This window comes from Podarcis melisellensis (assembly GCF_964234715.1).
Source record: "Podarcis melisellensis genome assembly, chromosome: 7".
Lineage (NCBI taxonomy): Eukaryota > Metazoa > Chordata > Lepidosauria > Squamata > Lacertidae > Podarcis > Podarcis melisellensis.
The window spans coordinates 44,440,474-44,458,324 of record NC_138539.1 but is presented as its reverse complement, the minus strand read 5'-3'; the positions used below and the strand labels follow the sequence as shown (position 1 = coordinate 44,458,324).

The 17,851-nt window shown below is 41.4% G+C and overlaps 1 protein-coding gene across 5 annotated transcripts in view; it reads right to left on the bottom strand.

Annotated features, from left to right (window-relative positions):
- The window catches only part of OSBPL1A (oxysterol binding protein like 1A), a 156,449-nt gene that overhangs the window by 59,007 nt on the left and 79,591 nt on the right, over positions 1 to 17,851 (bottom strand). For 2 of the 5 annotated variants that reach the window (XM_081919183.1, XM_081919179.1), the window contains 4 exons: positions 5,922 to 6,047; positions 5,112 to 5,197; positions 3,453 to 3,527; positions 3,121 to 3,232 (listed from right to left, as the gene is read on the bottom strand). In XM_081919183.1, coding sequence (XP_081775309.1) covers positions 3,121 to 3,232; positions 3,453 to 3,527; positions 5,112 to 5,197; positions 5,922 to 6,042 — 394 coding nt within the window. In that variant the 5' untranslated portion in view covers positions 6,043 to 6,047. Of the gene's footprint in view, positions 1 to 3,120; positions 3,233 to 3,452; positions 3,528 to 5,111; positions 5,198 to 5,921; positions 6,048 to 14,375; positions 14,474 to 15,929; positions 16,080 to 17,851 lie in introns of those variants that run through there. The other 3 variants (XM_081919180.1, XM_081919181.1, XM_081919182.1) reach the window with 3 other exon arrangements.

Genomic DNA, 17,851 nt, shown 5'->3' with positions numbered 1-17,851 from the left:
CCTTCACAGGGATTCGAACAGCCAACTTTCTGAGCGGCAAGTCCTAGGCTCTGTGGTTTAACCCACGGCACCACCCGCATCCCTATGTTTTGCATACATAAAGCCAAAAGTCCAGTCCCCAGCATTTTCCAGTTAAAAGGTCCTGGTAAGCAGGTTTTGGAGAGTCTCATGCAGGGAACACATTGCATCTCTGATTATCTGGATAGGCAGCTTTAACCGAACCTGCTTTCATACCCAGATCATATCCACAGGAACAGGTTTGTACACGCTCAGTTCATGCACCCCCACGGCGTGCAGTCATAAGAGTGCAGCTATTTGGCAATAGTGCTATTAGCATTCATCTCTGCTTACAGAGGAATTCAATGGCAAATGCTAACCAACAAGCTTTATTTCTTTGAAATTAAGGGCAAACTGAAATTCTAGAAGACCAAGCAATGCAAAACTGAGCAACTCCTGCACTCAGTATCCTGCTAAGTAAGGGTTAACTCTAGATACAATATTGGATAGTGAAAGTCAATTTTATCATAATATAATCTTTATTATGTCTCTTCACAAAATATAGACTTTATCTGAATCATATCTAAGCAGGTTTGCTATCTCCATAAGTACGGTAATGCAATTTCTAATCATTCCAAGGCTTATGTGTGTGTATTAAAGATTAGAGAGTCTCAAAACAACCACAGGGCTTTGACCATGTAGCCCCTCCACCAAAAAGAAAAACCGAAAAGAAATACAGAACATAAAGCTTGACAGAATTTTAGTGGAGCTTTCCCCAGTCAGCCATCCCAAAGCACTTCTATCCCAAATTACGTCATAATGCTAAATGCCACAAACTAATGAGAGTGTGCCCTAAAACAAAATACTGGTGGATTTTATACTTTTAACAGCAGCTTTCCCCAGTAACACACTCTTTTTACATAAGACCCTTTGCTCACCTCTTCTATGCCCAAACAGTTCTTTCCTTCCCTTTTCCTGCTTCTGCCATACTACAACTCCCAGCAAGCTGTGCTTCTAGCCCTGTGAAGTAGAGACAGTACTATATCTAATATCATCTGTGCTGGGAATGCATCTTTTTGAAAAGGGAATGAGTTGTTAGAACCACTACAGAATTTGGCAGCAATAGCAGAAGATATGGATAAGGCAAGTGACTCATTGAGCCCAGGTAAGGGCAGCCCTGGGAGATCAGACAAAGGTCCCACCTAGTGCCCTGTTTTCAATAGCTGCTAGCCAAATCGTTGCAGAAACTGTGCAACTAGAAGGTGAAGGCATCTTACCTTCCCTGTTGCTTGTCTCCTGGTACTTGTAAATCAGAGTAACATGAAGGTTCAGCTTGACTGTCATTGTAAATAGCCACCGATAGACCTCTTCTTCTCCATAAATTTGTTCAAGTAGAGAGGTCATTATCATCATATATTGTGACAGGAAACTCCGTAAGTCTGAACTATGTGCCAATCTTTCACTCTCACACAGCATGTTGTCTCCCTCTCTTTCTCAAACCTGTCAAAGTTTTATCCTTTTCTAAGCACGAGTGTCTCTAGTTCTCACAAACTATTCTAGCGTAGGCAAGTTGTAACCTAGCTTTCTTCCCTGACTGTAGAAAAGTAGCCTATCAGAAGCAATTGATCACGTGGGAACTTTAGGTAGAACTGGCATTTACATTGGCAAATACTAAACCCTCCACTTAAGTTTCAACAAACTGGTTATAGCTGACAAATCTACGTGGGAAAGGTGCATTGCATGATACTGCAGGCACCTTATTAAAATGCTATTCGAGCTTCTGAAGTCAATGTTAGAAGTGACTCAAGTACACATTTCTCCTATCCTAGGACAGAAGAAGGAAACGTGCAATTGATGCCAGTATTAAAAAGAATGCTGACTCTGGGCTGCATCCAATATTAGTCCTACTCAGAGCAGGACCATGAAAATAAAGTTGGCTAGCTTAGGTCTATTAATTTCAGTGGGTTCATACCTAGTAGAACTTAGTGGATACAACTCCTTATTTCTAATGCCCTCAGACAATTCAAATAAAAGTTTCAACCCATGTTAGATTGTCTGCTGTGTGTCTCAGGGAATAGTGCCCCCTAAATTAACATTGGTCTCTGCCACAAACCTTAGGATATACACCAAAAGTTGGAAAGTGTTTTGAGGTCTTCTAATTCGAAGGAACTCCTTGTATCACCTCAGACAAATATGGCATATGAAACAATGCACAAGGGGTCTTTTATGTAAAAAGAGTATCCAATTCAAGGAAGCCACCCTAAACATAATCGGCAACATGTGGCTTAGAACATTCTTTACAAAAAAATAGAACTGGTTTCATAGGACACACAAATCATATATCTTATGAGATTTTTTTTAAAAAAAGTAATTTGGGGAAAAAGGACATTGTACTTGGTAAGCCCCACTAAAATCAGATTTGATTGTGTTTGTGTGTGTATATACTTTTCTGCAATAAATGGCACTTTACTGCCTTAAAAAACAACTGTGAAAGACTCAACATTTATTGAATACACCCATACAACAGCCCACCTATTGAAATGGTCAGATTGTATCACTTATGGAGGAAAGAAAGGCTCAATAACGTATTACCGTCACAACTAAATTAGAAGTTCACACATGCAAAAAAGCTAAAGTTATGTGGGTTATGATACACAAGGCCATTGTCTCCTTTTACATCAGGCTCTTGGGAAAACCACAGATTTCCAGTGTGCTAATTGTGAACACTAACAGGGATGCTGCTAGGTACTTAATAGCTTCAAGGCACAGGTCCTTGGCAAAATTTGCATATCTATGTGTCAATGCAATGTCAGTGCAGAGGTTTATCATGTGAACCAGCAACTACCAAGCAGTTTTCTTCACATCATCAACACATTTCTAGTGTTGTAAAAGCTTTGCAGCAGGGTCTAATCGTGCGATACAGGATGTGTTCAATGCAGACACAGTTTCAAGCAGCCACGACAGTGTTTATCATTAGGGAAAAGAAGTGCTCTGTCACCTTGGCAAAATAGTCTCTAAGAAGGATGAAGACATCACCACTGTTCATACTGAATGATGCAGCAGCAAAGCATCTTTACCAGAATGCCAATTCTCTAAAGTTCATATATCTTACAGAATGGATACCTTCCAGCATCTCTCTTATTTCTTTATCATGTGTAACATCTTTTGCAGTTTGCCCATTCCCGTTAACAATGGAAGTATCGGCTTCGTATTCCAAAAGCAGCATAACTACCTCCTGAAAGACAAAGTTTTGTTGCATTATCTACAGAGACCTCTCCCTCCTTTTAGCCAGTTTACTTTTGCTTTGTACTTTTGGTCTTGGAAAGTGAATGCCACGTATAATTAAACAGAACAAACATTTCTAACGGGGAAATTACAAGGTGTCTGTGACAGGGAGAACAGTCACAAGGAACAATGGTACGCCTCTGAGAAGAGGCTGAAGTTGTTAATTTTACCTTCCGCCCGGTGAAGGCTGCACGATGCAGTGGGGTATCTCCCATGTCATTTAATACATTTACTTCAGCACCAGCCTATAAAGAAAGATTGTTTAGTAGCGCTTGGCATCCAAGAAAATTGGTTTCTGACCATTCACACAAACTCTATTCTTGCTTTCAATGGTGCATACTTCCACATAAAATCTGTTTTACTTGGAACAAAAAAATTCCTTCCAGTAGCACCTTAAAGACCAACTAAGTTAGTTCTTGGTATGAGCTTTCGTGTGCATGCACACTTTTTCAGATACACAGAAAATTGGTTTCTGACCATTCACACAAACTCTATTCTTGCTTTCAATGGTGCATACTTCCACATAAAATCTGTTTGACTTGGAACAAAAAAATTCCTTCCAGTAGCACCTTAAAGACCAACTAAGTTAGTTCTTGGTATGAGCTTTCGTGCATGCACACGAAAGCTCATACCAAGAACTAACTTAGTTGGTCTTTAAGGTGCTACTGGAAGGAATTTTTTTGTTTTGACTATGGCAGACCAACATGGTTACCTATCTGTAACTGTTTTACTTGGGACAGTGACAGGCTGTATTAGAATGACTGTACTCCAAAATTTCTAATAGAAAGTTTAGCCAGTGTAGTAAAGACTTTCTCCATGCCAAACTCATTTTAATTAAAATTTTTCCAAAAGGTGGTTTGGCCAGCCTGCCTTACCCATGTCCACTTGCTATGCTCTGTGCTCAAGTGCAAGCTATATTGGTCTTGATCTGAGCTCTAAGCTCTGTGTGTTTGGGAAGGTAGCAATTCTCGTGTGCCAGTCTACTTCATTGCCACCTTTAATCCAGTTTGTTCAAATTGGATTCAGCTCATTTTCTTTCTCAAAAGGGTTACAAAGAGGTCAGATCAAGCTACACATGCAGCAGAACTAAATGGATTATGTGGTTTAACAATTACATAGACATACAGAATTCAAAATTAGAGCCAGGAGGCCTAGATTTCATTCCGAACTCCTGCTGGTGACCTAAAGGCCTATGGGCTAACAGATTCAACTTGGTTTCTTATCTTTCAGACTCAGAAACCACCAATGCCATTTATTTTAAGTACTAGGATTAATGCTGAAAACCTTTAGCTGAAGGAGCACTCTTACTTGCATCAAGAGTCCTTTATACCTTCACAGATAAGTGACACAGCTTGAACATTTTAATCAGTTTGAAGCATGATCCCTTCTAGTCCACTGTAGTTGCTAAGAGTATCAACATGTTCTGTCTGCTTCATGTGTGTGTGTGCATGTATGCATATAAACATGCACGCGCACACACTTAAAGCAGCTCAATTATACTATTTGAAGAATATGTCAAGGGTTCCTGATTAGTGCACATAGTGGACATGGCCATCCTGCAAGGGGATGCTGGGTGTGATGAAGTGTTGAAGCTGGAAGGTTTGATAAGGATTCTGCCCAATTCATACCCACTATGTACCACAGGAAACACCTGCAGAGTGTAATGGGTACATAATAAACTTCTGCATAAGGTTTCAGCATCTAACTATTTAAACCTTTTGACCTACAAGTTAAACATTTCAGTGTTAACTGCTAATTGCTTTGGAGGAGAAATGCTGATTTCTGTTGCACAGAAAATATTAATTCATTAGAAGACTACAAGTTTATACCTTCAGCAAATCCTTGACAACACTGGTGTGCCCAAAGTAACATGCAAGATGAAGAGGTGTCCATCCCAAGTTAGATTTGCTTCTGCCTAAAGATACAATACAAAACGCGACAAATCTAAACTACAGCATCCCTTCATGCAAGCAAAGTTGTATCATCCAAGAAAACTGAAAAAGATCCTACATGATTCTGCACTGCACCAATTTAAGATGCTCTCACATGTGTTTGATAGAAATTGAATTTGTATCATCCTCAGTGAGACATAAAAGCATTGTAGCAGTTAGACTTGAGTTTCAGACAAGGACCAGGAAAACACGGGCTCCCCACTCAGCTGGGAAACCTTTGGCCATTCGCTATCTTTCAGCTTAACCTTAATCTCAAGAGGATTGCTGCTATGATAACGAACATATAGCACTCTTTGGAGGAAAGGTGACATTAAAAAGGAAGGCCGAGTTGCCGTGAGTTTCGCTAATGGCTTTAGCTTAGCTTCTGTCTGAGGGAGTAGATCATAATCCATCAAGGCATTTATTCAAAACATAGTTGGCACTTTTACAAAGCAGTTGTGCCAGATGACACAAGGCCTTTCTGCTACCTTCTCAAAAATGTATCTTTTCCCGCAATGGATCCAAGAAGCTACACACCGTATTTTGATATGACATCTGGCCTGAAATATTCCAGTATATTTAACATTCTCCCAAGGACTACCAGAAGACCAATATTCTGCAGTAATGTATACATTTTGTTCCAATGAAGCCATGGTGTCAACACTTATAAATGTCCCAGGTGTTACTCAAAAGGCTGCCTATACTAACCTTTGCAGTTGATGTTAAAGATGGCCTCTCCTTTGTCCATAGTTCCCAGTAGCTGCCTGATGTCTTCACTGTGTCCATTTCTAGCATTGTGGAGAAGCTGCTGTTCTGCCTCAGTGTTCATCTCTCCTAAAATACAGATAATTATTTTATTTATTTGTATAATTGATATCCCACCCCCTTTTCACTAAACAAAGGAGTACTCAGTGACAACATTCACACAAAAAATAACAATTAGCAATCAAAAATACATTAGAACCCAGCACACAGAAACAGCATGAACATAAGGAAAGCACTGCTGAAATCGGAACAGAGGCCTATCATGGCAGTCCAACACCTTGATCCCACAGAGGCTAATTTGAGCGCAATAGAACTCTCCCCTCTTGTGCTTCCCAGCAACCAAAAAGCACACCATCTCCAGTACTAGAGGTAGCACATAGTCTCATCTTCTATTTCATAATTCCCTTTTTATAGCCAACCAAGTTCATTACCACAAGATGTATTAATGCATGTCAATTCCACAGTTCAATTACGGTGCATATTTTAAACAGATTCTGCTAAGTTAATTAACAAATAGAATTGCCTTTGCTTAATTAAGAACATTAGAATGACCTGCTGGATCAGGCTAGAAGCACATCCAATCCAGTATCCTGTTCTCACAGTGGCTGACTATATGCCTATGGAAAGCCCATAAGCAAGACCAGATCACAAGAACATTCCCCTGACTTGCGATTCCCAGAAACTGGTATTCAGAGCCATACTGCCTCTGAGAGTAGAAGCAGAACATTGTCATCATCGCTAGCAGCTGATTAAAGCCTTATCTTCTATTCATTTGTCTAATATCCTTTTAAGGCCATCCAAGTTGGTGGCCATCACTAACAACAACAACATAATTGTATACCACCCATCATCTGAAGATTCCAGGGCAGTTCACACCTGCTTTACCATTAATAGTTATAACAATCCCAATGCAGCCTAGATTGCTGTTCCTAAATGGCTAAGAGCAGCATGGGGACAGTGATTTGGGCTGCATTGAGGTCATGGGTGGGAGGACGGCAAAGCATCCCCTCCTCAGTGATCCTGATGTAGCCAAAATCAATTGGCTGATCAGCTGGAAGGGGTTGCATGAAGACCATATGTCTGAGTGCAGTATCAACCAAAAGCAATGAATTTTGAAATATTTAGAAATGAATTTAGAAATATTTTTAGCTCAGGTATTTAAAAAGTCCTGTATGGATACATATGCAAGCAGCTCCATGTGCAGCCCATATTTTGACCACATGTGTACAGTTTTGTGCTCTCCAGAAGCTATTCTAGTACCCCTCAAATTTCAGAAATGGGTTTAGGGTCAGAGGAGCTTTCAGATGATCTGGAGGGCATGTAGGTGGTCTATGCACAATCCCTGTATATCAACAACTGTCTGACTAGCCATTACAAAGAATGTTGCTGGTGGCACAACCCCACATTTTGGACAATCAAAGTTGCAATATATAAACTTAACTGAATCTCTGCAAAATATTCAGGACTTTGTAAGATTGGGGTATATCTCATCATCTAGGTTCATTTCAAGGATCTATTTGTGACCAGTGTAAGTTGGTCAGAAATGTTTCCAGTGCCATTAAAAGTGTCATCTGGATTCTGCCGCTTCCAACATATACATGGCATAGTTAAGATCCTTGCTGCAGATCTAACAGACAAGTTTGCACCTGCCTTCTCTTCATTCCATGACTCAGCATGACCTAGATGGTTACCATTTAAGTTAAGCAGGTTTGTTTGGGCATTAATCTAAATTCTCAGTTGTAGTAGAATGCAACTTAAGGGTTTCAAACAGAAAACTTACGAATTTCACATTTCTGTAGTGTCCTCAGGTGAACTAGACTGGCAATGTATTTATTTGCAAGAATTCCATTGGTTCAACAGAATGGTCCAAATACTCAGAAATGTATTATTTAGGTTTATGGAGGCTTGCTAGTGCATGAAGAACTGGAAGTGCTGCTCTTGAAACATGCTTAAGTGTTCCAGGATATTATATTATTACTCTGCAACCCTCCCCACCTCCTCACACTCAAGGACTCACAAGGTAACAGCATATCTTCTAGAAACAGGCAGTTTAGTAACCTTTCCTACTCTGTAGAAGGGTCTCATTTAAGCAAAGCAGTATGCAGAAGATATTGTTCACAGTTGAGGAAATGTTGCACATCAGGATCTGTGATGAAGATATATTAAGGGAATGTTGTAGGAGAATTAGGAACATAGGTAGTTGCCTTATATCTAGATCCTTCTAGACAATAGTAAGCTAGTGGCTCAACAAGATTTCAGACAGGAGTATCCCAGCCCTACGTGAAGAAGTCAAAGAGTCAGCTTCAGAATTTTGCATAGAAATCGTGTACTCTGTCCACTGAGCTACAGTCCTTCCATGTTTGGTCCATTCTTCCCACCCCATCTCTCTTGCTTAACTGCAACCTCACTAATCAATTGCAGCATTATAATGAGTTTTTAAACTCATTTCCAGTATTCCACCACTCTAATCACTTGCAACCATGGGTGTAACCAGAGGGGCAAGCTGTAAATAAAAATACTTAACTAACTGACCAATCACATCACAGATAGCTCAATTCTGCCGCCCCCCAAACATAAATCCTGGCTTCACCCATGCTGAGAACTATCATAGAACAGGGCACATAGTGACTCCAATTTTACCTTCTTATCCAATTCCGATCTGGTGGAACGCTCTGTCACTAGAGACTAGGGCCCTGCGGGACTTGACATCTTTCCGCAGGGCCTGCAAGACAGAGCTGTTCCACCAGGCCTTTGGCCAGGGCACAGCCTGACTCCCTCCCTCGGCAATCTTCGTGGAGCTCTGGCCCAATGGTTGCCAGTGGCTTGATTTGAATCAATTTTATAATGAATGATTTTAGAGTGTTGTTTGTGCTATACTTTTGTACTGTTTATTGTTGTTAGCCGCCCTGAGCCCGGCTTCGGCTGGGGAGGGCGGGATATAAATAAATTTTATTATTATTATTATTATTATTATTATTATTATTATTATTATTATCTTATGAAGGAAGGTTTGGGCAATCATTGTGACTTCTGGCAGGTGATTAAAAGGTAAAGGTAAAGATACCCCTGCCCGAACAGGCCAGTCTTGACAGACTCTAGGGTTGTGCGCTCATCTCACTCTATAGGCCGGGAGCCAGCGCTGTCCGCAGACACTTCCAGGTCACGTGGCCAGCGTGACAAGCTGCATCTGGCGAGCCAGCGCAGCACACGGAATGCCGTTTACCTTCCCGCTGGTAAGCAGTCCCTATTTATCTACTTGCACCCGGGGGTGCTTTCAAACTGCTAGGTTGGCAGGCGCTGGGACCGAACGGTAGGAGCACACCCCGCCGTGGGGATTCAAACTGCCAACCATGCGATCGGCAAGTCCTAGGTGCTGAGGTTTTACCCACAGCGCCACCCGCATCCCCAGGGCAGGTGATTAGTTGCCAGTTATTCAGTCTTTGACTCATACAGCAAAAGCAGATAAGCACATGGGAGTATGGCAGCAAATCAAAGGGTATTTGGACCACCAGGACTGTACCTATAAACACTAGGGCAGCCTTTCTCAACCCTGGTTTCCCAGATGATGTTGGACTACCACTTCCATCATCCATAGCAAGCAGGGGCAACAGTCAGGGATGATGGGAGTGGTAGTCCAACAACATATGGGAACCCAAGATTGAGAAAGTCTGGACTAGGGGAAGGGAACCACTAAAGCAGGGGTAGCCAACTTGGTGCTCTCTACAGACCGTTGGACTAGAACTCCCCTCAGCCCCTTCCTGCATGGGCAGTACAGTGGTACCCCTGGTTATGAACTTAATTTGTTCCGGAGGTCTGTTCTTAACCTGAAACCGTTCTTAACTTGGGGTACCACTTTAGCTAATGGGGCCTCCCGCTGCTGCCGCACGATTTCTGTTCTCATCCTGAGGTAAAGTTCTTAACCTGAGGTACTACTTCTGTAACCCGAAGTGTTTGTAACCCGAGCTACCACTGTAGCTAGGAATTATGGAAGCTGCAGTCTAGTAACATTTGCAGGGCACCATGTTAGCTACCCTTGCATTAAAGTATGCAAATTATATAATACAATGGACCTAGCTATCATTTGGTAAGCTCTTTGGGAGACATGTCAATGTTTGAATGTGTTTGCATTGTGATCTTTCAGATCAGTGAGAGAGCTCCTATACATTGTTCTAGTAGATGGCATTGACTACTTTATCTTTAAATCTTGATAGTTCAGGGTTTCTGCATAATCAAGATCATGCTGGTGCTGCAGTCACCACACTCCTAGAAAAAGGTTCAAAGTTTTGTTTTTAATCAAGTGATAAAAATATCCCATTGCATGCCAATCCTTGTATCCTCAAGGACTGAAAAAAGGAAATAGTATGAGGTTTAGTCTGGGTTTCTTTATTTTAGAAAAAGACACATTTCCACTGTCATGCTATCCTTTCCTTTTCAACTAGAACTAATGCTTTGATTTTAGCATGCTTGTTTTAGCTGAGACACTGACTTTTACTAATATCATGTGGCCAGATCTAAGTATCATGGGAGGGGGGCTGCATGTGACTCACTTGTAAGCTGCACATTATTCCCCATTGGTTTAGCAAGCAATGAAGCTGGCTTTGCTGCTGCAGATTTCATCCCATTTGTTCATCAATTAAGTGTTTAATGTTATATATATACACGTGTGTGTGTGTGTGTGTGTGTGTGTGTGTGTATTAGACTATATGGTTTTATTAGCTCTGTCTGCCTTAAAAAATTTAATCTGCTGCTGTTACTATTTGGTTTATTTACTACTACATTTAAATACCACCCTTCCTGCAACAGTGTACATTGTTCTCCTTAATGTATGAAAATGTGGAAGAGTAGAATACTGTATGTATGTATGTATGTATGTATGTATGTATTACTACTACTACTACTACTACTAATGAAAATGCTAAAGTGGAAACACACCAGACTGAACATGATTTATTTAATTTCCCCTTCCACTCTATGCAGTTTTTGGTGCGTGATCTTGAATTAAATGATGCCTTTTTTATCACACTCCCAAATTTTATGTGCCTCCATACTCCCAATTCAGCACTATAATAAATGGTTGAGATAATGGAAAGCATGCTGTGGAAATACAGGCATGTTTTCTCATTGACCCAACTCTTTGTGCTGCCTGCAAGAAGGATATTAACTATGCAACTTGCACAGTTCAAACAGTCGTCTATGCCAATTGCTGTTTTATCTGTATGGACCAGATGGAAACAACACTAACTGAAGAACTGTACAAGCTTAGACTACAGGAATTAGTGAAACAGTATCAGACCCTTAAACTGGAAAACTTCAAATGCACCCCCAAAATAAGCCCTGGTGAATTTAATGTGACTCGCTTGTACCAAGTCTAATATGCCAATTGTCATTTTTCTGCTGTAAGCTCACAGCTCTCCATTTGGTACGGTATTTGCATTTGCTGGATACAAATAAGAGTGATTGAAAGAACAGTGTAGAATTATTGCCTGAAAAGTAGGAGAAGAGTGATTAGAGGCTGCTGCTTTCCCCCCACCTCTGTAAAAAGGAGCAGAAACAATGGCAAACACAGAACTGTCAAGAGCTCTAACTGTTGGATATGTTGAAAGAGTGCTGCTGGATCTGCATAATGCCAGTATGGGATGTTTCGTCATCTTTCCTGTTCCATGCAATGTTGCACAGTCTCCATAAGGATCAAGGAACAGAATGCACTCTGTACAATGGCCTCACTCCTCAGTGGGCACGATAACACAAAACACTGATCTTGCTAATAACAGTGCCCTGAAATCCCTGTTGCATGATTTATTTATTGCACCCACTGAATAAGAGGTGGTTTTAGAGCAGCACGACTGGTGTGGTTGCACTGGGTTACTCACTGCAGGGGGGTGCCAAAACTATGCTATACAACAGAGCGCGGGGGGGGGGGGGGTTGCCAAATGTTAGTGTTGCACAGTGCACCGCTGAAATTTGAAAGCCTAAAGTCTGCCACTGGCTGAATTCTTAAGGCCAGATACGTTAGACTTTGTTATAGTGAGTTGTACTAATTTTTCATCTGCATTTTAAGTTTTCTAAAATTCTATGTCCATTCCCATTTTGGGAAACAGCATACCTAAGGAAATTAAGATTTGCAGATAGTGAAAGGTTGTGAATGCAGTTTCTGTAAGCTAAATAAGATGGGTTTTGTGGTGCAAACAATAAAGTTTGCATTTCTGTTAAAGTAATGGAAAATCGATCAATTCTTGTAATGAATAGTAATAAAATCCTCTCCAGAACTGAGGACATCATTCTCATAACTATATGACAACTAACATAGATATAAGGTAGGAATATTTACCGTAATTAATATGGGTATTTAATTCTGGCTATGTCAAGAGAGTAAACCTGCATGTTATTGGTCTTATTTAAACTATGACTTAAAAGATCTAAACTTTAGCTTGTTGTACACATCTACACTCAGTAGCACAAATGTTCTGTGTAGGTTATTTTGAATATCCTAGGAATCATAACCTAACAAAAAAGTCAATGCATTGCAGGAAGCTGGAATGTGGTCCAAATTTAGAGTTTAGCTATTTTAGCAGAATCCTAAAGATTTGACTTGAATATTGTCAACTTTAAATGCTTTAACAGTTTCCTTGCAGTGACCAACTTTGTTTAGAAAGTCAATATGAAGGCAGTACGACGATGAGTAAGACCACAGCTATCAACTACATCAATGAATCTAACTGACTTGTAGAAAGGACCCTATTATCTGAAAACTGACAAACTATATGTACCCTTGCTACACAAGAAATATTTTAATAAAACATTTAAAAACAAACTACATTATACTTGCTCCAGAGAAAATCAAAACAAGTTACAATGCCAATTTAGGTTAAAAAGAAGATAAGACACTGGTTAGAATACTCCATCTGTTTGAAAGTCTTCTCACTCCCTATCTTACATTTAACCATACACACAAAAAATACAAGAGCCAAAAAGTCCTGTGCGGATGTCCGAAAATATGTGTGTTCAGTCACTGTATAAATGGGCTTCCATTTTAATTTTAAATACACATTGGCTAATTCTCATGTTCAACTGCACATCCATCATAATAGTTTCTGTGATGACTTCATGTTACAACTACAGTGGTACCTCGGGTTACATACGCTTCAGGTTACAGACTCTGTTAACCCAGAAATAGTACCTCGGATTAAGAACTTTGCTTCAGGATGAGAACAGAAATTATGCTCCAGCAGCGCAGCGGCAGCAGGAGGCCCCATTAACTAAAGTGGTGCTTCAGGTTAAGAGCGGTTTCAGGTTAAGAACGGACCTTCGGAACGAATTAAGTACTTAACCCGAGGTACCACTTTACTTCCTTCCATATGCTCAGAGGTTTGATTATTATAGTTATCATAAAATAATAAAATCACAGAATTGTGCAGTTGGAAGGAATTCCAAGGGTCATCTATTTCAACCCCATGCAATGCAGGATAAACTACCTTAAGGAGAGATGAATAAAACTGCATATTCTAGGACTGAACATACACACAGAACCTTAAGATACTAGTGTATGCATATCTATGATGAGTAACACGTGTACCAAAGGCACTTCATCGCACCATGAATGACCAACACCTTAGCAAAAAGCAGGAAACGAAATTCTGATGGGTTTGCAACCTCCTGTGTCCCCCCCCCCAGCCATGTCTGTTTCTCTGACAAAAAACCCGAGCCCAGCAAGTAAAGCTCCTCCTAAGATGCGACAGGCTTCAGGTACTAAAATCCCTCATGCTATGCTGCCACTTTTTCAGCGGTCCAATCCAAAAAGAGATAAAGGCTTGTTGGCCCCTCTGAACTTTCGAGTTCGCAAGGCAGCGAACTTAGCCCGCAAAATTAAAACATCTTGTCACACGTGACGGTTTTTGGTAGGGTGGAGGAACTCCCCCCGCCCAACGAGACGCGAGCAATTGCTATATAGCAGGACCCGCACTTCTGCGCAAAGCCTGCCCGGACCTCCTGCGCCCCGCGCTACTATTATTGCACATCCTGAGAGCGCAGCCAAGGGAGCGGCCCCGCAGCTTGCGCTTGGCAGGAGCGCGCTCGCCATTTGCAACCCCCGGTCCCCGCCACTCCGAAGCGCGCTGCAGCTGCCAGCCAAGGGGGTGGGTGCTGCTGGGGAGCGGGGTTCAAGCAGGGCAGCACGCCCCGAGCGAGGCAGAAAGCGCACTCACAGGTTCTGGGAAGAAGGCGCAAACTCCCATCCCCAAACACAGAGTGAGGGGGAAGCTCCTCAGCTCTCCGCGCGCGCGGAAAGGAGGCGGGGGGGAAGGAGGAGGGGGGTCTTTTTGGGCTTGCGCTTTCTACGCCTCCAACACCCCCCCTCCCCTCGTGTGTGCGCGCACACTCCACCTCCCCTCTTTCTCTCACCGCTTCGGGCGGCGGCGCCAGGCCGGCAGCTGCGCAACCCTTTCCGACCAGCCGCGGTCCGCTCCGCGCGCCCCCCTCCCCTCGGCTTCTCTTGTAGTTCCCACTCCCGCGCACGTGACCGCGTGGCCCTCCCGGCCGCGCTCCTCCTCCTCCTCCTGCCAAGATAAGAGGCTCCCGGGAGGCAGCGGCGAGAGCGGAGAGGGAAAGCTCCACCCAGCGGCGGAGGCGCGCGAGGCACTCGGCCGGCGCTGAGACACCGGCACCCCATAGACGCCGCAGGTTTTGTTGCCCCGAGGAAGTAAGGGAACTGCGGGTACTCCTGCCACCTTGTGAACAAGAGCAACACGTCTTTGCAACTAGGCTCCAAAGTTCCACCTGCCTCAGGCAGCGCGGCCGGTGCAGAGCATTTAGGGAAGTTTTACCTGGCAACATCTGGGTCACAGGTTCCTCATTCTCACCTTGAAGGGCTTGGGTTTAGGCAGGGAGGCAGGGGAGCAGCTGCCCCGGCCTGCCCCCTTAAATCAAGTAAATAAAATACCTTACTAAAAGTAGAAATAATCAGAATATTTGAAATTGAAATACAGTACTGGCTGGGGTCACTTCAATGATGTTGTGGCACATCCTAGTGAAGATGTTGACAGATTTTTCTGAGCACTTAGGGTGAAAAGAAAGTAATTTGAAACAACTGTTGTTGAGACATTTCAGCCTGAATCTGCAAGCCAGAGCCAGACAGAGGATGATGACAGGTGGGTGTCCTGCGCGCGCGCGCACACACACACACACACACACCCCAACATAAATCCTGACTATGCCCATGGCAAGGCTTGGTTCTGCAGGGATTTAAATAGCTGGACCAGAATGCACAACTGTAATTGCTTATTGTGTACAATAGGACTTCTGGCAAATAAGTGCTCAGAGGATTACAGCCTAACTGCATCTTGATAGCAGCCCAATGCTATGCAGAGTTAGGTATCCCTGAACCCAATGAGATAGAACTGGACTGCAAGACTCACTCTTAAATTGAGGTCTGGAGTAAAGAGTAAGTTGTGTAAGGAGTGCCTGCAGAATTACAGAGCTAAGCAAAAACGAAGTGTTTTGTGGCACCTTAAAGGCAAACAGGTTTTATTTTGGCATGAACGATTTGATGCACCAAATCACTTTCCACATGTATATTTACTGAAGAAAACCTCTTCCCACAGTGACAAGCTTTTACAAGACCAGTCCGAAGCCTTACTGTGCAATATTAATACTTTAGATTATTATTTCATTTCTACTAATGTCTGCAAGATGTTTTGGAGAGAATATGTAGAGAAAATCTTCATATAGATAGCATAATCTGATTTTGATATGAGCTTTATAAATGAGCTGAGGCATCTCATTAAAACAGGCTTCTCAATAAACTTTTAGAAAAAGCTCATTTTTTTAAACAAGGACAATGAACTGAATGATAAGCTATATCAATGCTAGAAAAATAAATGGAACAGTGGAAAACAGGTTTTAACTGCTGACATGAAGCTTTTAAAAATATACACCAAATGTTAATTATTTTCTTACCTAGTATTTTGCCTTGCGTCAGAAGAAGACCCTGTGGCATGGAATGAAATAAATCCCAGACTGGTTATATACATGTGCTCCTAATTCCTACATGCAGTTTTCTGCAGTAGCTCATAGTGTGTTAACTTGTGCCTTCAGCACTTGAGAATAATTTTGCAATAGCTGTGATAATGCCAAAACTGCAGACAGATCTGTAGTAAAGTGTTGCTAATAGTTACAGACTATAATAATGTGCCAGTGTGTTGAAACAAAGTAATTTCCATTTCCCATTAGATAATGTACTGGAAAAGTAGGCCAGGAGCTACAGTGCCGTGAGAAAATTTGTCAAGAGTAGGTTGTTCCTTGACTAGACATGTTTAACCCGAAGGAACTAGAAGCCAGAAAGATGCTAAGGAAGATGTAATGAGGTGGGCGGTTTTTATTAGTGGTGTTTGGTTTCTTCTTATTAAAATATAGTGATAACATTGTGAAATAGCATCACATAAAAAGTACCAGGAAATTGAATGTTACAAAAACTATACAAAATGTATGTTTTTATGGTGCTGGTGCTGTATATGTAGAGTTCTAGCTATCACTTTCCTGAGTAGGAGGTACAGAGAAGGGGGCAGTATTAAAACAAAACTACCTATCAAGGCAATTGAATGCCTGTGTTAGTGAAGCATGCAGCCTATCCACATTTCCTTGGAAGCAACACCTATAGAGTTTAAAAGGCTTAATTTAATGTAAATATGTATAGGACTGAATTTTCGAAGGATGTGAACACTTCATTTCTTTTCTTAAAGAGATAGCTCAGAACATTACACATCATTTTGAAAAGTGAATGGAACACTTTTCAGTGTTCACTGTTGTATTTTGGTTGGAGTCTAGCCAATGAAATAATCTTACAGAAGTTTGTAAACAAAACAACAGAACTACAAAAATGGCTGGCAGAGCATAAGCTGTAACATCAAGGAGCTTTCAAATAAAAGTTGCTGCAATGACATAATCACAGCCTTGGTCTATGGAATTTACCACCGTCAAAGTTCATGATCACCAATGGTGATAATAGATTAATAAAGAGATTAGATAAAGTAATGAGGGATGGATATTTATTTTAAGAGAAACAAGATAACGGGACCAAGACTCCATTCCCATACCTAAGAAGTTCAAAAAGTGATCAGGAAATTATTTCTTGTGCTTTTTGATAAAGAATATTGGGGTAGATAGATCACATCATTCTGATTAATCAAGGCTGTATACTTTAACATTATTCTTTTTAATATTAACTGCATGGTCTCTTAAAATCATGCCGAACTATCTTGTTGCTTTTGCAACACAGACATGTCTGTCCTATATTTAATATTACAATCCTAAATAAATGTTCCTTGTGATGCTAAAAACTTAATTCAAATTAAGTTTAAAAAATAAGATGTTTTTACTTTCAATAACCAGTGACTCACTGCTTATATAAATGAGATCAGATGCACCAGCTCGCATAAGATCCATGTGTAAAATGTGTTTAGGATGGGCTGATGCTTATCTGGAACTCTTACCATTCAAAAATGAGTTTAGCTATCATGGATACTCACAAGGAGTGGCTGAGACCTCTTCCTCCTCCAGAGAATTACAAGTTTCTTCAGAGAGAGATCTGAAATTCATTGAGTTGCCACCACTGTAAGAATTGTAGCCACCCACGTGGAGGAATAGTTTTCACAAACGGTACTCTCACTTGGATCTGCAAGGTTTACTAAATGTTAATACAGCTGCAGTCTCCTGTGTGAATTTGCTGTTAGAATCTTGGAGATTTGGAATAGGAAGCACAAGATTGCTTCACGTTTCCTGTTTCCTAACTTGTACATGATCTCTCCTTACGGCAGGATGTGTGTACTCTCAGCACAGAAGTGGAGTACCTCATCATAGGGGAGATGAAACCATTCTAATTT